Raw genomic sequence first — 24,143 nt, forward strand, 5'->3', positions numbered from 1 at the left:
GGACAGCACCGAAGTAAGCTCTGCTCGTCCTGGGATTTGTGTTTGCTTCCTCCTAGCCCTGAGGGCCAGGAGAGTTCCAAGCCAAGAACAAACCTTTGCTATATTAATTTTCTCCCGCTCCACTCTGAACAATGATCAGATTTCCTTCTGTAAGGGAGCACGTGTGCAGGATTACTGCACTGAAACGATCTTTATTTAATTGGTCAGAAGTTAAATTCTGACAAATTTAAATGGAAAAACCAACAGATGACAAGAAAAACTAAGAGTTGGTTTAAGGACGTATGTTCGATCTCTTTAATCCTATTGCCTCTTCTTTCCAGATGCCTAAGAGGAAGAAGAGAAATTGACTAGAAACCGCCTGTAAATAATACAAAATGGAAAGTAAGTCTTTTCTGAGCCGCGGTGCGCGCACGTCAGGATAACGAGTGACGTGGGGCAGGACTGATAGCGATCTCATCACGGCGCTCTGTCATCAGCCAACAATCCTGCTGTGAGAAACCAAGGATGCTTGTTTGGCTTATGAGACTGCTTTAATGGGCAGATTTCAAGCTACCATTATTTTACGTTTTGTTTTTCTAATCAGATGTTCATTGAAGTACAGTGTGCCCACAGATAAGTGCACAGACGTGCGTGATGGCGGAGATTTCACAGGTGACCACACCTGCCTAAGCAGTGCGCACAGCACGCAACAGAATGCTGCCAGCCCTACTGGGCTAAGGCTCCGACTACCACTAACTTTTAAGTTCCTTTAGGGCAGGGACTGGGTGTCACTCTGTCTTAAAATGTAGTATATGAAGAGAAAATTTGAGGTATAGTAAGGCCAATAGACAAGGAGTCAATTGCCATTGAAAGGCTAGTTACTCAGCTGCCAAGCAGGGCACACCACACTATGGGGGCCACGTGGGGAAGCACTGGGGGCGGGGAGACTCGGCAAGAGATTTTATTACGGTTTCCTCAGGAAGGAACAAATGAGGGAGGCAAATCAGGCTTCGGATTGGCTAGGCTGAATAATGTGGGTGGTCTCTGGGGTATAGGGGCTGTTCCTGGTTGTTTGGTAACTGGCCTTGGGGTGATTAGGGCAGGAGGACAGTGGCCCAGAGTGCAAGCGCTCCTTAAAGGAGGTGTTTGGGGTGTGTGTGTGTTTGTACTTGAGATGTGCACTAGCCAACAAGGTGTTTACTGCTCTGGGAAGTAGCTGGCCCTGGGAGGGGCGGCCGCTCCAGAGTCAGCAGGGCCCCAGGTGTCAAAGCATCAGCACACAGACAATAAGAGACATGGTTAATATACACTCAGCTTTGATACCCCGGAACCTAAAATAATTTGTGGCATGTAATGGGCACTCAATAAAAGAGGAAAGATGGGGGGAAAAGAGGAGGGAGGGAGTGTGGGAGGACAGAAGGGGCCAGCGCACGGTGGGCTGTGGCTAGTTAGGCAAGACGAGGGCTGACTTCAATAGCCTCGCTCCCCACGAGCGTCAAAGGGAGTTGCCCACAGCAGCTCATGTGGGGACCCCACTCAAGAGCTCCTGGATTTATGTTCAGACAGCAGTGCTAGATGTCCCTTTATGAAGCCTTCACTGGGTGACACGCCCCTCATTCAACATCACTTAGACTACCTGTTTAAATTGGTCCTTGAACCATTCACCCTGCATTTCTGCTGGTATCTGACAGGGATCAGGGAAGAGATGTGCTCTAGTTACCTATGGCTGTGTGTCAGACCGCCCCAAACGCAGCGGTGCAAGCAACCACTGTTGCTATGTTCAGTGACTCTCTGGGCAGGAATTTGACAGCGTACAGCAAGGGTGTCTGCTTCATGATGTCTGAGGTGTCAGCTGGAAAGACATGAATGGCTCAGAATAACTTGAATGGTCAGAAGCTGGAACCATCTGGAAGCTTCTTCATCCATATGTCTGATACCAAGGCTGGGATGACTCAAAGGCTGGGCTAAGCTGGGACTATTAGCCGGAGTGTCTATCCATGGCTTTTATTTTGGCTTCCTCTTAGCATGGTGGCCTTAGAGGAGGTTTATTTCTTACATGTCAGCTCAGCTCCAAGAACGAGTGTTCCACAAACAAAGCAAAAGCTTCATGGTATTTTATGACTTAGGCTCAGAGATCACATGGCATCACCTCTACTCTGTCATCACCAATACTCTGTTGGTCAAAGCAGTCAGAAGGCTGGCCAGATTTAAGGGGAAAGAACATAGATCCCCAATTCTCAATATGGGGAGTATCAAAGAATTGTGGCCATGTCTTCAAACTACCATGATGTGTGTGTATGCGTGAGATGGTGGTGGTGAGAACATCAGAGGTTTAAAACTGATAAGAAACTGAGTAACTCATAACGATACTCCTTCCCTCCCCAAGGCCAATGTCAAGGCAAAGAAGTGTGTCACCTTCTTCTTCATGCCTTCCTCCCACATACATTACACAATGCCCTTCCTTCAAAAGGGTTTTCAAATCTCCCCCAAAGAAAATAGTAGAAATAGGGTAATAGTAATTTCATTCTTACCCTAGTTTTGTAGATGAGGAACTAAGGCCCACAGAAATGAAATGACAGCTAGCGAGTGGCAAAACAGTACTCATTCCAAGGCTCTCTCAAGGACACCCATTCACTGCCTAATTCTCCACAAGATGTAGGGCTTGAATGAAATGAGGCTGGATCCAAACAAACAATAGCACTTAAGAAAGTCACCTTTTAAATTACAGAAACTTCCACTTCTGCCCATGATGGAGAAACAGGGATCAGATTTCTCTTCCTGGGCTTCCCTGGTGGCGCAGTGGTTGAGAGTCCGCCTGCCGATGCAGGGGACACGGGTTCGTGCCCCGGTCCAGGAAGATCCCACATGCCACGGAGTGGCTGGGCCCGTGAGCCATGGCCGCTGAGCCTGCGCGTCTGGAGCCTGTGCTCCGCAACGGGAGAGGCCACAACAGTGAGAGGCCCGCGTACCACGAAAAAAAAAAAAAAGATTTCTCTTCCTACCTTAAACCAACACAGAACTAGATAAAATATATGAAACAAAAGTTTTCAGACATTGTACACAATGTAGAACAATAATCTTGGAAAAGAGAAACAAACAAGGCTAACCCAATAAGTTCCCCCGCTCCCTGTCTGGACAAAGTTTCCAGGTCACAGCACAGGGAAGAGAAACTGAAACAGAGACTAGTGGTCTTGCTGTGTTGAGGAGACAGTGTTCTGAATTCAGGGAGGACAAAGCAAAGCAGAGGGGCCTGTGGAGAGGGAGAGCCTCAGATACTTGTAGAAGGGTCTCCTTGAACCTTTGGCTGAGTACTCATATGCACATGTGTGAAAAAAAAATACCAAGACTGTGGAAAAAACACTGGAAAAAAAGTTTTTGAAAGAGTTTCTTTCAAAGAAGGAGTTTCTGTTACTACCAGCCAGGATGGAAAAATGTCCTAATACATGGTGCATCAGTTAGTGTCCTCAGAAGAGTATTGGCTTTTGGGGGGAACAAATCACAGAAAAATACAATCCATAACCAGGATGAAAAAAACAGTCAATAGAAATAGAACCAGAAATGATAATGGAACTAGTGTTTTAAATACACTGCATATGTTCAAGAAGATAGAGAAAAACAAGAACATGATGGGGAAAGGATGAAAAGATCTTAAAAAGACCGAAATCAAAATTTTAAAGGGGAAACCTACAATATTTGGAATGTAAAATACACTAGCTAAGATTAACATCAGACTAGACATTACAGAAGAAAATGTTAGTGAACATGAGACAAATATTCACAATGAAAAGCAGAGAGAAAAAAGACAGAAAATAGAGAAGCAACAACTGTGAGACGGTATTAAGTGGCCTATCATAAAAGTAATTGAAGTTCCAGAAGAAAAGGAAGGATCAGAATATACATTTGAACCTATAATGGCTGAAAATTTCCCCAAGTTAATGGAAACTATAAACCCACTGATTCAAAAATCTCAACCATCTCTAACCAGACAAAACATAAGAAAACCACATAAAGGCACATGATAATCAAATTTCTGAAAATCTAAACATCAACCAGAGGAAAATGGACACATTACATACAGAGGAACAAAGATAAGAATTACAGTAGACTTTGTGCTTGAAACCATGCAATCCAGAATAACATTTTTAAAAACAGTGGAAGAAAAAATTTTAAACTCTGAACCTAGAATTCTGTACCCAGCCAGAATATCTTTTTAAATGAAGGTAAAATAAAAACTTTTCAAACACGCAGAAGCTGAGTGAAGTCATTATCAGTAGACTATGAAACGTGCTGACGGAAGTCCCATCACAAAGGAAAGTGAAACCAAATGGAAATTTGGATCCACATAAAGAAATGGTAATACACGGGTAAATAGAAAAGACTGTTTTTTCTCTATTTTTAAAAACTTCTTTGAAAGATAATTGTTTCAAGCAAAAACAAATAACAATATATTATGGAATTTATAACATATGTAGAAGTAAAATGTTACGATAAAATAGCACAAAGACCATGAGGAGGGAAATGAAAATATACTTGTAAGGTTCTTGTTCCATATGTGAAGTGGTATTACATTATCTACTGGTAGACTTTGATCAATTAAAGATAAATATTGTAAACCCTAGAGCAACTAATTTTTAAAAAATGAATTAATAGACTATTAATATAGATAGTATTGTATCATAAAAGATCAATTAATCCAATATATACAAGACAGGAAAGGAGGAAAAAAGCAACAAAAAACAGATGGGACAAATAGAAAACAAAGAGTAAGATGTTAGATTAAAACCCAACCATGTCAATGATCACAATAAGCATTTGTGGTCTAAATACTCCATTTAAAAGGCAGAGATCATCAGATTGGATAAAAAAAAGCAAGACTCAACTATATGGTGACTATAAGAAATCCACGTTAAACACAAAGACACAGATAAATTCAAAGTAAAAGAATGGGAATTCTGGCTTCCAGTTTGTCATGGAAGGGGTTTAGAAGTTATCAGTCACATTCTAACAACAAGCAGAGAGATGAACAAACTGAAAATCAACAACTCTTCTGAGATCCATCAGAGAATTAGGCCACAGGATGTGAGATAATAGAAAATATATATTGGTCTCTGCCTCTGGTTCCTGGCACAGAGTTCCTCAAGCCCTTGTAAATTCCTAAGTGATAAGAGCACTAGGGGCATCTTTTGTTCTATTGAGGTGACTCTGGGTGGGCATCGGGATGGAGGCTGGTCACCAGAAAGACTAAACCACAATTAGAAGCTTGGAATGTTCAGCCCCACCCTCCATCCTCTAGAGAAGGGAAAGGGGCTGAAAATAGAGTTATTAATTGTTCATGCCTACATGAGGAAGCCTCCATAAAATCCCCAGAGCACAGTGTTCAGAGAGCCTTCATGTGGGTGAGCACATCCACACCAGGAAGGGGATGCACTCCAGCTTTATGGGGACAAGAGTTCCTGCGCTGGGGACCCTCCCAGACCTCACCTATGTATCTCTTCATCTGGCCATTCATATGCATCCTTTATCATATGCTTTAATAACCTGGTAAACATAAGTAAGAGTTTCCCTGAGTTCTGTGAACACTCTAGCAATTTAATCAAACCCAAGGAGAGGGTTGTTGGAAACTCTGATCTGTAATTTGTTGGTCAGAAGCACAGGTGATAACCTGGGCTTGCAACTGCTGTCTGAAGTGTCTGTGTCTCGTGGGGGGCAGTCTTGTTATATTATACTAAAAGGTAAAAACACAGTTTGAAAAGAAAGAGCAAGCATCAGAACCAAATTCAGACATGACAGGGATGTTGAAATTATCAGACTGGGGATTTAAAATAACTATGATTGGGACTTCCCTAGCGGTCCAGTGGTTAGGACTCCACGCTTCCACTGCAGGGGGGCATGGGTTGGATCCCTGGCTGGGGAACAAATGTCCCCGCAAGCCACGTGGCGAGGCCAAAAAAAAAAAAATCTATGATTAATATGCTAAGGGCTCTAGTGGAAAAACTAGACAACATGCAAGAACAGATGGGTAATGTAAACAGAGAGATGGGAATTCTAAGAAAGTATAAAAAAGAAATGCTCAAAATCAAAAGCACTGTCACAGAAGTGAATGCCTTTATGGGTTCATTGGTAGACTGCACACAGCTGAGCAAAGAGTCAGTGAGCCTGAGGATATGTCAATAGAAACGTCCCAAAAAGCAAAGAGAAAAAGGACAAAAAAATTGTAACGGTATATTCAAGAATGGTGGGACAACTACAAAAGGTGTAACATATATGTAATGGAAATTATGCATGTTCCCATGTACCAGAAGGAGAAGACAGAAAAGAACAGAAGAAATATTTAAAGCAATAATAATAATCCCCAAATCACATTTTCAGGAAATTCAGAGAACACTAGATAGGAAAACGCCAAAAAAAACTACACCTAGGCACATCATATTCAAACTGCAGAAAATCAGACAAAGAAAAAATCCTGATAGAAGCCAGAGGAAAAATTGTCCCACCAGTAGAGCAGCAAGAATAAGAATTACACAGGGCTTCTCTTCAGAAATTATCCAAACGAGGAGAGCCTGGAATGAACAGTCTGATTGCTGCACATCCTTGCAACACTTGTAACTTTATGGTTGTTGCTATTGCTGGTGGTGGTGGTTTGTTTTTCCTTTCTTTTTTATAACAGCCATCCTAGTAGGTGTGAAATGGTATCTTGCATATAATTTGAATTTCCCTAATGACTAGTGATGTTGAGCATCTTTTCCTGTGGTTATTGGCCATTTGTATATCTTCCTTGGAGAAATGTATATTCAAGTCCTTTGAGCATTTGTTAATAGAGTTGTGTTTTGCTATTGAGTTGTAATTCTTTATATATTCTGGATATCAATCTTTTATTAGCTATATGATTTGCAAATACTTTCTCCCATTCTGTGGGTCGCATTTCACTGTTTATAATGTTCCTTGTCACACGAAAATTTTTAATTTTGATGAAGTACAACTGAATCTATTTTCTCCTTTGTTGCCTGTGCTTATGACATCAATCCAAGAAATCATTGTCAAATCCAATTTTGCCCCTGTGTTTCATTCTGAGAGTTTTGTAGTTTTAGTCACTACACTTAGGTCTTTGATTCCTTTTGTTAATTTTTGTATATGGTATAAGGCAATGGTCCAACTTTATTGTTTTGCATGTGGACATACAGTTTTTCCAACACCATTTGTTGAAAAGACTGTCTTTCCCCATTTAATGGTCTTGGCACCCTTGCTGAAAATCATTTGCCCATATACCTGAAGGCTTATTTCCAGGCTCTATATTCTTCCATTGGTTTATATGCCTATCTTTATGCCAATACCACACAATTTTGGTTACCATAACTTGGTAGTAAGCTTTGAAATCAGGAAATGTGAGACTTTCAAATTTGTTCTTTTCAGGATTGTTTTGACTATTTGAAGTCCCTTAAGGTTCCATATGAATTTTAGGATGTATTTTTCTATTTCTGCAAAAATCTCTCATTGCGATTATGACCAAGATTTCATTGAATCTGTAGATTGTTTGGGGTAGTTATTAACATCTTAACAATATTGAGTCTTCCAATTCATAAACATAGGCTGTCTTTCCAGTTATTTGTCTTCTTTAATTTCTTTCAGCAATATTTTGTAGTTTTCAGTGTACAAGTTTTAGCCTGCTGGGTTAAGTTTATTCCTATTTTATTCTTTTTGATGCTACTTTAAATGAGAATTTTTCCTTAATTTCCTCTTTGGATTGTTCATTGTTAGTGTATAGAAATGCAACTGATTTTTGTGTGTTGATTTTTCAACTTTGCTGAATTTATTAGTTCTAACAGTTTTTCTTTTTTTTTTTGGTATGTGTGTAATCTTATGGTTTTCTGTATATAAAATAATATCATCTGTGAACAGAGGTAGTTTTACTTCTTCCTTTGGAATTTGGATACCTTTTATTAATTTTTTTTCCCTAAAATTCTCTGGCTATAACATCCAGTCTTATGTTGAATAGAAATGGTGAGAGTGGGCATCACTGAATTGTTCCTGATCTTGGAGGAAAAGCTTTCAGTCTTTCTCCACTGAGTATCATGTTGGCTATGGGCTTTTCATATGTGGCCTTTAGTATGTTGAAATAGTTTCTTTCTAGTATACATTTCCATCTTTTCACTTTCAACCTATGATCCTTAGATCTAAAAGATCTAGTCTCTTATAGTTGGATACTTTTTTTTTTGGTCCATTCTCCCATTCTATGTCTTTTGATTGAGAAATTTAACCCGTTTACCTTTCAACTAGTTACTGATATAAGAACACTTCTGCCATTTATTTTCCGTATGCTTATAGCTTTTTTGTCCACTTCCTCCATTACTGCTTTCCTTTGTGTTCAGCTGACTTTTTGTAGGGACACACTTTTATTCTCTTCTCATTTTCTTTTTGTATATTCTATAGATGTTTTCTTTGTGGTTATCATGGGAATTAGATACACCATCCTAAAGTCATGACAATCTACCTTAAATTGATACCAACTTAATTTCAACCACATACAAAACCTCTATTCCTTTACAGTTCCACTCCCCTCACTCTATGTTACTGATGTCACAACTTACATCATTATATATTGAATATCCATTAACAGAGATTTATATTAATTAATTTGTCTTAAAAGACTGTAGAAAACAAAAATTGGAGTTACAAACCAAAATTACTATACTATTTTTTCTATTTGTCTATGTATTTACCTTTACTAGAAAACTATTTATTTTCATATGAGAGTATAGACATATTCTCTAGTGTCCTTGTATTTCAACTTGAAGGTTTTTCCCCCCAGCATTTAAAACACATCATCTTATTGCTTTCTGGACTGCAAGCTTTCTGCTGAGAAATCTCCTGATAGTCTTACTGGGGATCATTTGTGATGATCAATGTGACGTCATTTTTCTCTTGCTGCTTTCAAGATTCTCTATCTTTGGCTTTCAACACTTTGATGATAATGTGTCTTGGTGTGAGTCTCTTGGGTTCATCCCACTTGGAGTTTGTTAAGCTTATTGAATTTATATCTGTATATTTCCCTAAATTTGACATGTTTTCAGCAATGATTTCTTCAAATATTCTCTGTGCCCCTTCTCTTTCTTCTCCGTCTGGAACTCCCATAATTCTTATACTGGTCTGCTTGTTCTGTCCCACAAGTCTCTTAGGCTCTGCTCATTTTTCTTCCTTCTTTTGTTTTCTTTTTTTCTTCTCAGACTTGAAAATTTCAAATGTCCAGTCTTCAAGTTCACTGATTCTTTCTTCCGCCTATTTGTTTTTTTAAATTTTTTTTTAAAAAATTATTTATTTTATTTATTTATTTTTGGCTGTGTTGGGTCTTTGTTGCTGCGTGTGGGCTTTCTCTAGTTGCGGCGAGTGGGGGCTACTCTTCGTTGAGGTGCACAGGCTTCTCATTGCGGTGGCTTCTCTTGCTGTGGAGCATGGGCTCTTGGTGCGTGGGCCTCAGTAGTTGTGGCACGTGGGTTCAGTAGTTGTGGCTCGCAGGTTCTAGAGCTCAGGCTCAGTAGTTGTGGCGCACGGGCTTAGTTGCTCCATGGCATGTGGGATCTTCCCGGACCAGGGCTCAAATCCATGTCCCCTGCATTGGCAGGTGGATTCTTAATCACTGCGCCACCAAGGAAGCCCTCTTTTTCCTATTTGAATGTGCTGTTGAATCCCTCTTGTGAAAATTTTATTACTGTATTTTTCATCCTGGAATTTTCTGTTTTGCTCATTTTTATATCGTTGCCTTATTCATATGTAGTTTTCCTAATTTCCTTTAGTTCTTTGAGCTTACGTAAGACAGTTGTTGTAACGTATTTGTCTGTATGCTTATAGCTTTTTGTCTCTCATGTCCACTGTGTGTGTTTCTTCAGAGATTGTTTCTGGAGATTTATTTTGTTCCTTTGAATGGGCCATGTTTCCCTATTTCTTTGCATGGCTTGTGATCTTTTATTGAAAACCAGGCATTTGAAAAAACAGCCACTCTACCAGTCTTTGCAGACTGGCATGGGAGACGTTTACTAATTAGCAGGTCCCTGAGCCTGGAGATCAGCACAAGGTTAAGGCTTAAGAGCTTCTAAGGTCTTTTCTGGGAATATATCCTGTCTGGGCCTGTGTGTATATGCTCTCACCACTGCCCCCGCCCACCCCCTTCCTCTGGCTGCTTCTAAATATATTTATTTCCCAGACCTAATGAAACTTAAAAGCTTTTGCACAGCAAAGGAAACTATAAACAAGACGAAAAGACAACCCTCAGAATGGGAGAAAATATTTGCAAATGAAGCAACTGACAAAGGATTAATCTCCAAAATATATAAACAGCTCATGCAGCTCAACATTAAAAAAACAAACAACCCACTCAAAAAATGGGCAGAAGACCTAAATAGACATTTCTCCAAAGAAGACAAACAGATGGCCAAGAGACACATGAAAAGCGGCTCAATAGCACTAATTATTAGAGAAATGCAAATCAAAACTACAATGAGGTATCACCTCACACCAGTTAGGGTGGGCATCATCAGAAAATCTACAAACAACAAATGCTGGAGAGGGCGTGGAGAAAAGGGAACCCTCTTGCACTGTTGGTGGGAATGTAAACTGATACAGCCACTATGGAGAACAGTACGGAGGTTCCTTAAAAAACTGAAAATAGAACTACCATATGACCCAGCAATCCCACTGCTGGGCATATACCCTGAGAAAACCATAATTCAAAAGGACACATGCACCCCAATGTTCATTGCAGCACTATTTACAATAGCCAGGTCATGGAAGCAACTTAAATGCCCATCAACAGATGAATGGATAAAGAAGATGTGGTACACATATAAAGTGGAATATTACTCAGCCTTAAAAGGGAACGAAATTGGGTCATTTGTAGAGATGTGGGTGGACCTAGAGACTGTCATATAGAGTGAAGTAAGTCAGAAAGAGAGAAACAAATACCGTATATTAACACACATATGTGGAATCTAGAAAAATGGTACAGATGAACCTGTCTGCAGGGCAGAAATAGAGACACAGATGTAGAGAACAAACGTATGGACACCAAGGGGGGAAGGTGACGGGGGGTGGGGTGGTGGTCGGATGAATTGGGAGATTGGGATTGACATGTACACACTAGTATGTATAAAATAACTAAAAAGAACTTGCTGTATAAAAAAATAAAATTTAATTTAAAATAATAATAATAAATGTATTTATTTCCCAAAGAGTCTCACTCCAGCTTTTTCTCAGGGTCTTAGATGTTCTGTGTATTCCTCTGCCCACAATCTTTTGCCCCCAGGCACCTGTGGACCTGTGGTTCCCCTGCAGTTTCACATGCCAAGGTGCCCACCAGTTCCTTCCATGGCTTCCAGACTAAGATCCAAACTTTGCTGCTATTCCCTGAGTTCTGAGTCAGGAAGAAAGATACCAGTCCCTTGGGCAGCCCACAGATAGGCTAGAATGTTAACAATTTCCACTCGACTCTTTCTGGCCCAAGGGGCAGAAATGAAGATCGGGACACTTCCTCTTGACTTCATGGTGGGGGGTGGAAAGAGGGCAAGTAAAAGCATCACAAAATCTTCTACCGTTCTGAGTGAAGCTTTTTCTTCACTGAGTGTTCACTTGGTTTCTGCAGATCTCTGCCTGTTTCCAGAGCTTCTAAATGTTATTTTGCTTAGCACATAGTTGTTTATTTGATGTTTTTGTGGGAGAACTAGGGCCTGGATCTTCCTAGTCTGCCACCTTGCTGACGTCCCCAGTATTTAATTCTTCTGAGTGACTGAACATACTATTGTGTTTTTAATTTCTATTTCCAATAGTTCATTAAAGTATAAAAAATAAAATTGCGCATTGCCCTTGTATCCTGTGAGCTTGTTAAACTCACTTATCAGCTCAAGGAGATTTGGGGGGGGGTAGATTCCTAGAGGTTTTCTATGTAGACAATCATTTTACAACTCAATATTGAGTAAAATGCAATGAAGGGGTGGGCAAAGAATTTGGACACTTTACAAAAGAAGGTATAAGAATGCCAATAAGCACATGAAAAGACGCTCACCATTATTAGTTATCAGGGGACTGTGCAAATTAAAACCACAATGAGACAATCTTACACAGCTATTAGAATGACTAAAATTTAAAAGATATGAGAATACTAAGTGTTCGTGAGGATGTGGGACACACGGAAGCCTCATAAACAGCTAGTGAGAATGTAAGGTGGTAGCCTTTGGAAAACTGTTTGGCAGTTTCTAAGTTAAGCAACCTTTTATCATATGCCCTGGCCATTCCACTCCGAGGTATTTCCCTATGAGAAATGAAAGTATATATCCAAATAAGAATTTGTATTTGAAAGGTTCACAGCAGTTTTACGTACAAGAGTACATGACTGCAAAAAACCCAAATGTTCATGTGATAGATAGATAAACGGTGGTCTCTCCACAAAATGTAATTTAGTTAGCAATAAAAATGAACCACTGACAAATACAAGAACACTGTTGACTCTCAAGAGCCTTATGCTAAGTTGAAATCATTCCACTTACATGAAATTCTAGAAAAAATAAAGCTACAATGATAGAAACCAGATCAGTGGTTGCCAGGGGGCCAGGGCATGGGGGGAGGGAACTGACTGCAAAAGAGCAGAAGGAAACTTACTGGTTGATGAAATGTTCTAATCACAATAGTTGTGATGATGACACACTGTATCCACTTCTCAAAGCTCATCAGATTGTGCATTTAAAATTGGTGAATTTACTGTCTGTAAATTACACTTGAATCAGTCTGACTTTAAAAGTACAAAATTGAGGGCTAGGCACAGATTTCTTTGGGCTACAGGTGCCCACTGCCCCAAGATACACAGAAATGTGGGATAAGAGGAAACAATTTTCATTTACTCATTGATTCCATTATTTATTGATTAAAAAATATTTCTTAAATACATGTTAGGGGATAGACACAGGATTAGGTGTTGGGGACACAGAGGGACAAAGCTGACTCTGTGAGAAGTTTAGGGAAAGGCTCCAAAGGAGCACGGGAGAGGGACGGGTGGCCCGGACCGAGAGTGGTCAGGGACGCAGGTGGTTGCTGAGCTAAATCTTGAAGCATGAATATGTTGTGCTCCTTCCCAAGCACGTTCACGTGACGATCCTCGGGGAGAGCTAGGAGGCTCTGTAACGCAGAGGAGACAGCGGGGGCTTTCTAGTCGGGCAGATGTGGGCCCCGGTGCTGGTCTGGGTGCTGACTAGCTGTCGGACCTTGCAAAAATGTCAATCAAGCAGTAACTCATTTTTTCCACACCCAGAATCAGGGTAATCATACTTATCTGTAGGTTGTTCTGAAAGTAAATGTTAAAATAATCACAAAGCGTCCAGCTTAATGAAGGATGCCATTAATAACTGATAATGAGGTACATGTACCAGCCATTCACAGCCATTTATGATAAAACTCTTTCTACCATCCTGGTCAAACACGAGGATAAGGAAAGAGGCGCCTGGGACCCCTGAGAGTCAAGACTCACAAAGTGTCATGACCAGTGGAGTCGGAGTGGAGTGTCCTCTCAGGAGCCAGCCAGGAGATGGCCCTGGCCCAGGGACCGGCAGAGGACCCAGGAAGTCATCCAGTGCCTTCCCTTCTGCCTGGGGTGGTTCTGCACCAAATCACTGCTCTGACTTGCATCTTCCTAGTGAAATTTCTAAAGTTCCTTCCGGTTCTAAAACTCCATGACCCATGAAGCAAAATTCAAAACACAAAATCCCAGCAAAGGGGCTTCAAGGATACCACCCCTCTGATAAAGTACTCTGGCACTAACTAGCTCCTTTAACTTTGAACTGCCACACTCATGCCTGCATACACAGGGGTCTTGCTGCCCATGCACAGCAAATGAGCATTCCTCGGCCTGCAAAATCTTTTGACAACTTCCTTCTGCATTTGGATACATAAAATTGTGACTATCCAAAGGAATCATATGGCTTAGTTTTTCCAACTTTCGTGACACAGTTCACTAAACGATGAGCTTCCTGAGGGATGGGACCATGTCTGTCATATCTGCATTCCTAGCCCCTGCTCTTCAGGTCTGTGGGAAGACGAAGTGGGCACATGTGACAATACTCGGCCTCAGAGTAAGTACAACTCTCCCCTTACTGGTGAATCACCCTGCAGTGGCTAGGGAGGCACCTTCCATCCCCAAATGGACTAAAGCACACCTTGAGCAGAATAAATTCAACTATTCAAAACAAAAATCAAACGTAGTATCCATAAACTTTCCAGGATCAAAAAAGGGTTAGGGCTGGGGAGACACCACTCCACCTGCTGCTTTATGAACTGGTGACCTTGGTCAAGGTACTTAGAAACTTTGAGCCTATTTCTTCATCTACAAAACAAGGAATGTAATACTGCAGCCCTTACAGGTTGGGGTTGAGGTGAGCAGGATCGCTGGTCTCAGGGATGAAGGTTTGGGGGGATCCTCCGGTTTGGAAGCCTGAGTAGTTCGTCGCCCTCTGCCGGTGCAGCTAACAAAGTTAGTTTATCTCAGATTGGCAGCGCCTCGCCCCATCACAGCAGGATTTTGTAATCCCTCCAGGCCAAATTGCAACAACTTGCTTGACTTGGGCCACCAAGGAGACCCAGGGAGGGCAGGGTCCCAGAGCTTGTCACCTGAAAAGTCTGAGTCAATGTGACCACACCTGACCTGCCCCAGGGCCAGCTCGCAGCTCACCTCCCAGTGGGGAGCCCTAAGCCCTCCTGGGACTCTGGTGGCTTCAGGATGACCTGGCCACACCTTCCTGTGCTGCACCCTGGAGCTGGTTGGGAGCCCCGGTGACAGGGAGCACTGGGAGGGCGGGGACGCCAGCGCCTCCCCGTGTCTGGGCTGCGCTTTGTATTGGCAGCACTGACTCTCACTTCTCGTGCTTGGAGGAGGAGAGGAAGTGCATTGAGGGCTTTCTGTCAGGTGTTTTGCCGAGTCCTTTTTCCATTTAATCCTACCGCCACCACTTGAGGAAGGGAGTCCTGAAAATGGGGCCCTGGGAGGGGGTCATCTGAGCTCCCAGTGGCAGGGTGACAGTCACACGGAAGGCCTACAGGCGGAGTGGGGAGGAATTCACGATTGAGCCCTCAGGCTGGGCAAGGAGGTCTCACATGCATGGGTTCTCGTGTCGAGAATCAGAAGGATCTCCAAGTGGGTCCGGGGCCACAGCCGTGCAGCCCTGATGAGGCATCTCGGTCTTGGGATACACTTCAGGCCTTCGGTTCGTTTGCTCCTTCATTTAAGGGTCCTCCTGCGCCTGCTGTGTGCAAGGCATTGTCCTGGGTGCTCTAAGGATACAAAGAGTAACTTCACCTCCAGAGGCCCTCGACCTGCATGGGGGAAATGATACATCCCAAAGTTCTATTACAGGGTAGACCCTGAGTCAGAAAGCACTATGAAAATTCGGAAGGAGAGGTTGCTTCCGGGGGCTGATGAGAAGAGGCTGGAGAAGCTGTTGATGGCATCGAAGGCAGGCCCTGAAGGCCAGTAGGTGAAGAAGACAGGCCAGCAGGAGAGAGGGGGCGGGGATAGACAAGAGCCAGTCATGGGCAATAGCAAGAGGCTGCAAGCCGGGGTGGGGGACCCTCGAGGCAGGGGGTGCAAGGGTCCGGGAGGGTGCATTACAGAGTGAGCTGGAAGAACCGAAAGGAGAGCCAGGCCACGAGCCAGGCCGAGGGGGCAGGAGGGAGGGAGCGCTGAGCTGTGAGCCCCGTGGGGCGATGACTCACCTAGGACACTGACGGTGGTCACTTAATCAGGTTGAATTATTACAAACCACCACAGATGCTAAAGCCAGAGGGTGGAGAGCATGGGGTACACGCAGCAGTAACAGGGTACGGAAGGTGGCCTGGGAAGGGTGAACCAGAATTCCTTCCAGACCCACTGAATTTGAGGGGCCCTCGGGATGGCTGGCTGGAGATGCCGGATGAAAACATCACCTGGCTTGAGACCGACTGGTGAGGGACAGAGATGCAGCGCTAAGACTCGTCCAGAAATGAGCAGAATTGTCAGCCATGAATACACATGTACAGGGAACGGAGAGAGAGAGAGAACAGAGTGAGGCCGAAAGCTTCAAAGACCTCCTGCCTCCTTCTCACGCTTAGTTGACAGTAGTGGGAGGAAGGGCCGAGGGGTATTCGCGAAAGGACACTCGGGAAGGGAGTTCTAGGGAGTCTAGGAGAAGGCGGAAGGCGGAGACAGCCTGGAATGAAGCCCCTCGCGGCGGCGGGGGAAGCCACGAGGACGAGGGAGGAGGGGATGCTTCCACCAGCTGGGGTGCTGGGCGTCGCCCTTGGAGTTCTCACACCCTCATTTCCCCAAGTTCTGAAGGCTGGAGTTGGGGTTTGCCTTCAGCCGTTTTCCATTTCCTTAACAAGTGTGTCATATAGCTGTTTGCTCCATCTATGTTCAAAGGCTGTCCTGGTTGCTAGGTGATGTGAGGCTACCTGAAGGCCGCCCCTCCTAGAACTTCCACACCTGGTTCCCTCAGCCAATGCGCTGGTAGCAGGAGGGATGAGGGGGGAGGGGAGGATGCGAGGGAAGCTGGGGTCTATCCTTCTCACACTCCCCACTTACGCAGAACACATCTTTAGTTTACTCTATATGGAGGAATGTGCACATAACTCTGCTTATGTATCACAGACTTAGAAATCCTGTTAATAAGGGAGATTGGAGTAGAAAGTCATTCCTCAGGTTCAAGTCAAATGAGTGAGCACAGAATGTCTCCCAGCTTACCACCCAACCTGATTAACACCCGCACAAAAGCTGAAGGAGATGCGACACCATCTAGCCCTTGTAGACGCAGCCAGGTCCCGGGTATGTCCCACAGAGAGTGTCCCAGGGCACAGCGGCCCATTCTCAATGGCACACGTTGGTAGGTCTTGAGAGTGCGTAGACCCTGTAGTGGATTTGTTTCCCCGTCCTGAATTGGCCTGGGCTCACCCTGAAGTTGCAGCTCAGTAAGTGTTTTTAGAACAAATAAATGTCTTTCAGCAACCATGTACTTTGCTCTAAGGAAACGCAATATAGGAAATACCAACAGAAAATGTTAGATGTAACTAATTACAAAATTCTTCCTTTGGTCAAATAACTCACTGTAGTTTTCCTTAAAAGTTGACTGCTAATGCTTATATAAATAAGCTCAGCACAGGCGGGAGGAAAGCACGCGGTGCGCATGCGTGCGTTAGCCCACGCCCTGCAGGCGGCCTCAGGGCCCCCGCAACCGGAACGCGCCCCTGTCCCAGCTACCCTTCCCTGCACGCGCCTCTCTTGGCATCCCCTGCCCTGTTCTGGTGGCCTTTGTGCACGTCATCTGAGCGTATTCAGTGTCTCCTAACTGGAGAGCATACTTTCATGCAAGGAGTCTAGTCCATCCTCTTTATTAGGACATATACTAATTTGCTCACTAATAACTAAGCACTATAAAATCAGATATCAGAGCACCGATCTGACCTCCCCAGCCTCACAAGCCAGCGCAACAGGCTCCAAACTGCAGTGGCTGCAGAACCCGAAAGACAAACTGGGTGACAGTGGGGAAGTTCTTACTCAAATCTAAGTACGGCGCTGCTTGCTGGTCCAGAGGCTGAGATCGCTCGGGGAGACGGGGCTGAAACATGTCTTTGATGCTGTTCCTAAAAAAAAAAACAGGTCCCGGCTTGCTCCTGCCAGGGTCAGCCAGCAGGTGAGGAGAGAAGCAGAGATAGGCACTGTGGTATAGAACACATGCTCGTTTTGCTTTCATCTTTCAAAAGGATCAGTATTTTCTACAAATTGGAAGAAATTCTGTCTTTGTTTTGTAGACTGGCAAACAGGCCTTATGAAGCTGAGTTACTTAAACAATTTCCCACCAACCTCTTGACCACATTGGAAAGGAAAACTCATCAAGAATTTCTAACATGCGGTGTCAGAAAGCATTTTCGACAGTTCGTATCAACAATACTAACTCAAGTTAACTGCAAAACTCTTCACAGTTTGCCAGCTGCTTTCAAATATAGTCTCATTTAAATGTAACAGTGGCATGTGAAAAGCATCAGCCACAGAAAATCTTGCTAAAGACAAGTGATGTCACAAGGGTGAGGACTAAATAAAGAAGTGCAGGTGTGTGGCCAGGGCAGAGAGGAGACTGGAGCATTGCTGGTTCCCTGGGAGCAGCATTAACCTAGTGATAAAAGTCGAAAGAGGTCCTTTTATAAAGCAGAGTTTATCTGTAAAAGGGGATAAACAATAATGGTTATCTTACTGGGTTGTCTGAAGACTAAACGAGTTGATTTATTTAAAGTGCTTGGAACAGGGCCGGGCACATAAAACAGCATATAGTAATAATTATTTTCTATTACAATGAACAGAAAACAAAAGAAGGGCACTACAAGACAACATTTAAGAACCTCTTCATGGGACAAATCTTTTCCTGGGAACCTACTTTCCCTCTTAAAACTGAAGGATGCCAAGAAAAGCACTGATGACTACAGAATTAATACATTTTCACTGAGTGAAATAAATTAAGGCCAAAAATAGGGCTCATATGTCAACAATTTTTAAAATATCATGCCTATGAAATGCAAGTGTCCAGAGAGCATACGTTTCATTGTTCTAAATTCCACTTTGATTCAGAAAACGAAGTGGCCTGTAAAGGAGGCACTTGGGAAAAATGAAAGCTGAGCATTTCTAGAGAAAATATTCTGTGTTATTCAAAGCAAATGGTCACGATGCCTGCTCTTTGCTGAGCATGTACCTTTTTCTCAGGCTACCCACTCGATTATTAAAATCATTCAGTTCTTTCTGCAGCCCTTTAAAATAATAATTGCCACAGTCTACAGGTGCTGTCCATGAGAGCCGCACTTCAACAGTCTCATGATACGACTGCCTTGGGTTCCCAACTCCCAGAGCAGCCCTGAGCACCTCCCTCCTCTGGTCTTCCCACCACCCACTTCACTCCGCCTGGCCGAGACGCAGCTCCCTGCTCCCTAAAGCCCATTTGTTTCCTCCCCCTGCATACAATTCAGCATATCCTCCTGGCTCTCATTTTTATTGGCAAATGAAGTTAAAAATAAATGAAAAGGCAAAAAACCCTACCCCAGTCTAATATATATCCGTATCTATCTATCTATCTATCAATAAATAAAGATAATTCTCTTTAGGTTTCATACATACCCACTCCCTTCTGGAACTCTAGTTTCTTTCTGGAACTCTAGTTCTTTTGGAACTCTAGTTTCATATACGAGATAGGACAAGCACAGATAACTTGGGCATGTGCCCTCTGTGAAGAACAGTGACTTTAAAAATCTTTGGTGCTTTATTAGACTGGATCTTGCCTGGGATGCTAAACTCTGAGGGCCACAATAAACTCAGACACTAGAACTCAGGCTCTGAATTCATAAGAATGTTCCCTATGGGGTGTGTGTGTGTGTATCCTTTTAAACAACTAGCACCATTCAGAATTCTTAGGAGACTAAAATCAAACATTCTTCATATATTTTCTCAGTTTTAAGAAACTTGGGGCCATGCTTCATACCTAATGTGTGACCCCGAGGGTTAAAATCCAGGGCAAAAGCTCATCAGGTTGCAGTGAGTTTTCGTTACTGTTCTCCAGCAGCATGTATAAATCAGGAGGAAGGCAGCACACGACCCGCCCTTGTACCACGTCCTCAGAGTTCCCGGAAGGTCTGCAGGACCGGAGCAGGCAGCCAGCAAGGGGTAAGAGAAAACTGGGAACTGAAAATTTGGGGCGGGGAGCAAGGAAGACGGAGTAAAAGGGGGAAAGGATGAAAAAGAGAAGGGAGAGGTCAAGAGAACAAAGACAGCAGAAGAGAGGAAGCCACAGTGCTGGACCTCTAAACCTTAAACATGCGCCTTCTTTTGCATGCTGTGTCCCAAAGAGGGTGTGAAGGTGTCTGCAGTTGTCCTGGGAAACCCGCGTGGGGAGGGTTTAAGCTGCACACAGGGAAACACGCCAGGGTGTGGCAGAGGCGGTATAAACACAGGAGGCGACACCATCTGGTGTGAGCAGGACTGAAGGTGTCTTTTACCCTTTATGTGACATTTATACTTTTAGGGGCTTTCACTAGGCAGTCCCAGTCTAGATGAAAGTAATTTCATAACCTTAGAGTCTCAGTTTTTCTTTCAACTTCCTGAGGAGCCCCTGATGGTCACCGGTAAGGAGGAGTCCACTCTAGGGCACCTGTCCTTGAGGACACCTAATGGAAATGTATCCGACCACTGACCCTCGCTGAGGGACCGCGAGAGGGCTCCTGGGAGAGAGCCGGCAAGTTAAACTGCCCCCACCGCCAGCTCACCTCTCAAACTCCTCAGAATACACGGCTGCCACTGCTCAGTGGAAAAGACGGCATTAAAACAATCTCCCCATCAAAACCAAACCAGACCAGACCAAAACAACTCTCTGGTTTGGGAATGTAATGATATAAAACCAACTTGGCAGAAACACACGGTTGGCTACAGAACAAAAAGAGCTATCTGAATGCCAACTATTGCCTCTTAATCCTTTAATTAGACCGAGTCCTTCAGAAGGAAGCACAGTTCACTGTTACTGAAAGAAATCAAGAGCAAATACAGACGGTGAGAGACCTACACACACAAGCATGTGCACATGATGATGCACTCACATGAAGGGGAATAGATACGGTGGACTCAGAGTCTAAGAAAGACATTTATTTGTTTCTGAGAGCCATGATTTGGGACACTAAGAAGTTCTGGGAATCTGATCTGGGAAAGAGTGAGGGCGAGATGCAGCAGGGCCGGGCGTGTCAGAGGCTGTGCACGGCTCCCGGAGTGAACCGGCTCTGCCGTCGGGCCGGGGAGTTTGCCCCAGCAGCGCCCTGACAGCTGAGACGCCGGGAGGCCCTGGCTCCAGAGAAGTTATTTGGAGCCTTTCTTCTTTTTCCTCTTCGTTTTCACTGGCGTTGCATCGAGCGAACCATCCTCTGCCGTCTCAGCTAGCTTCTGCCCCCTTTTCTTCTCTTTCCTGTTTCTGGGCCTCGAGGGAGAGTCCCGGTCATCGAGTGGCGCCACGCAGCCCTCTCCACCCTCAGAAGCAGCCCCAGAATTCTCGTCCCCACGGGGGTCTCCCAGCGGCCCCTCAACTTGGTCTCCCTTCTTCTTGGCCTTGGGGGGGGTGCAGTTCTCCACACTTTTATCTTTCGCCTCTTTCTTTCTTTTCTTCCCTGCTTTCCTTTCCACTGGGGTCTCTGAAGCCTCTGGCCCCACGGCCGTGCCCTGCGCCTTACTCTTGCGCTCCGCCATGCGCCTGGCAAAGTACTCGCGGATGGTGAAGGCACTGGTGGTCATGGGGGAGACGTCAGTCCCCTCTGCAGCGTCGGAACTGGGCTGGCCCTGAGGTGGGGAGAAGAGTAACACCGGTTACGCATCAGCTAGTTACTCACCACCGCCCAGAGCCTGCGTGGCTGGGGGGCCGGGCTCCCCCTGGACCCCTCGCCGGCCGTCGGGTAGAGCTGAGCCGCCACGGTGCGGAATGCGGTGGCCACGCGCACCAGCTGAGGGCCGTACGGGGTCGGAGGCCGGGGAGTCGGAGGCTAACTTCACAAGGTAGATGGTGAGTCACCTGGACGCCATTCTGACAGAATGGCTCCTTGGCAACAACCTTATAAATGGCAACCGAGTTCCTAGAGTCTCCATCAGAAACAAGGACCCGAAAAGCCCGGAGCTCTGGGGTGTCGTCAGACACCTACTTGGTCTCGCTGTGGATACACAGGCCTTTGCGCCCTGACCCACAAGCTCAGACGCCACGCGTATATGGGAGCCCCCGCTCAACCAGGAGCCACGTGCCAGCCTCGACCCTGGTGTGTCCAGAGCGTGGCCCTCTGGCAGCTGCTCGAGAGAGGAGGCACCAGTGCTGGAAGGGCCCATGTGCCCCCCTCCTCCCGGAAGGAACAGGAGAGCTGGGGTGCCCTCTGCCCTCAGCTGGGGGTGGGAGACATGAGACGCCCCCCCCCCTACACTGCCGTGAACTAGACACCCATGGCTGTGCCGTCTGCTTCTAAATGGACGAATTACTCACTCATAGCCGCCGGGGTTAAGTGTGGTTTACATTTTAATTTTACATAAATACACTCAGTCGTAAGGCTTGAGAAGAGGAAAAAAAAATCCTAACTTAATAGGCTGGGATAAAAAATCAAATGCTGGTATCACACCACACAGGTTGTGGCTGGCTGGCAGGAGGGAGATGAAAACGTGTGCGTGAAAAAGGAAGCACCTTCAAATGAAAGCATTTAAGGACTGTGCTTTAGGTAAGGTCAGTGTCTGGAATAATTCTGCCCACAGTCTTTTAAAATAATCAAGCCCTTAAACAAGTACACTAAACTTAGGTTTTCATAATTACCTGGCTTCTCCCTTCACATTCACTTATTCACACAGGATGAGATGGGTGGTCCGACCCTTTCATGAGGTGGGAAAACAGTTTTCTGAATAAATCAGTTTCCAGATTAGGAGTCTGCAAATTATTCTGAACTGGGCGGGCAAAGCTCTGCTTGTGCAGCTAACTTTATTACAACCACACATATAACTGGACCATGTATTTTCTTGTTACAGCAGCACTCGAAACCCAGCTCAGTGGGATCAAAGTCGGCTCCCGTCTGAAATTTCAGCTGAATCGGTATTATATCAGTGGGCAGTTGGGCTCTGAATGGCCGCTGACCCAGCGAGCTCTCCCCAAAGGGTACCTTACCAACAATATCACAGCTTACCTCATCAGCACAAACCTTAATTTACTCAGGGCTAAAAACACAAAATCACGTAGTCAGTTTCTTAAATTTCAAAAGGTAAAATGCAGAACATGTGGAATAAACCAAATGAGCTTTTTAAATGTTATCTATCAATATTCAGTTTGGGCTGGAATCCCATGAGGTAATTTTGAGAAAAATTTAAAAATAGCTGCCACAGGAGCCAAAAACACAAGGTCACTTTGTCTTTTTGTTCCTCAAATGTTGAAAAGGAGCTGAAATTTTGCACAGCACGATGAAAAATCTTCTCAAGGCTCTCCTGATCGCAGCCAACCCCCGCCTCATGGATGAGAAATGTCTTGCCTTCCATTTAGTAACGGCACACAGCCACACACGGCAAGTCTCCATGAAGGAGGCCTGTTTACAGAAAATAGGTCTCACTTAGCTTCACAGTATGAAAGGAGTTTGTCTTACGTGGGCCACCTCCTCTGGAGTGTATCTGTGTCTTAGGAACTCAAACTCGAGTCATAGCCTATGGTTCCTTACCTTGTTCACCTGTTTATTACCTTCTGAATTCTTGCTTTTAACAGTTAAATCACAGGAACTAATTACTGGTATTAATCACACTTTTAATTACTAGAAAATACAAGATCATTTTTGAGTCACTTGTTGAACTCTGCGGGTCTTTCTAATCCTAGAAAATAACTCTGCTCGTAATCAAGTCCTCTGGTGATAAGGATTTTAATAAGCATGGGCCACTGCACACCAAGCTCAGTGGGGCGTGGAGACAAGCCAGAGAGGTGCCAGGACCCAAGGAAAGTGGAGGCAAAACAATGACTTGCAGGGGAGAGTGGTGGGCAGCCTCCCACACTCCAGGAATGTACCTGTATTGAAAACCATGGAAACAAAGGAGGAATAGGCTGCAGACCTGACTGCTGTAGAAGCAAAGCCCAGGTCTCATATTTCATGACTTTACAAATCATAAACCCAGTTTTACTACAGTGATTACAATCCCTGTTTCTATATTCTCAGCCATGAATGCATGAATGTGAACAATGTACACCTTTTTAAGAAAATGAATACTTTTCATATCTGGTCTCTTCTTCAAAGTAAACAAGTACTGAGAAAAGCACTGGCAACTTTTTAGTACTCTGAAATAGCAACAAACTCGCTTCTTCCCACATTTCCACTAAACGTATAATGCAACCACACACACACACACAGAATCTGTAATACCAAATGTGACTTTCACTGCTTCATAAATTTTGAGAATCCCAATTTGCTAACCGTGTTCTAAAATCTAGTCAAATAAATTTACAAATAACTTGAAAACTTCCTGTTCCATACAAACTACTAGCAAGGGAGGTATGGTTAACTAATGATCTTACCGAACATTTGATTTAAGCTTAGGGATTTAGGAAATCTTTTCTTTTAAAATTCCAATCCCTGCTATTAACTAA

The 24,143-nt window shown here is 44.1% G+C and overlaps 1 protein-coding gene across 1 annotated transcript in view; it reads right to left on the minus strand.

Moving 5' to 3' along the window:
- Positions 1-20,643: 20,643 nt before the first annotated feature.
- The window catches only part of PINX1 (PIN2 (TERF1) interacting telomerase inhibitor 1), an 83,892-nt gene continuing 80,392 nt past the window's right edge, over positions 20,644-24,143 (minus strand). Inside the window, exon 7 of the mRNA XM_081238189.1 lies at positions 20,644-21,337. Within this exon, the coding sequence (XP_081094315.1) occupies positions 20,864-21,337 (474 nt within the window). The 3' untranslated portion in view covers positions 20,644-20,863. The remainder of the gene's footprint in view (positions 21,338-24,143) is intronic.

The sequence above is a fragment of the Mesoplodon bidens genome (assembly GCF_964165515.1).
Source record: "Mesoplodon bidens genome assembly, chromosome: 6".
In the NCBI taxonomy this organism is placed as follows: Eukaryota; Metazoa; Chordata; class Mammalia; order Artiodactyla; family Ziphiidae; genus Mesoplodon; species Mesoplodon bidens.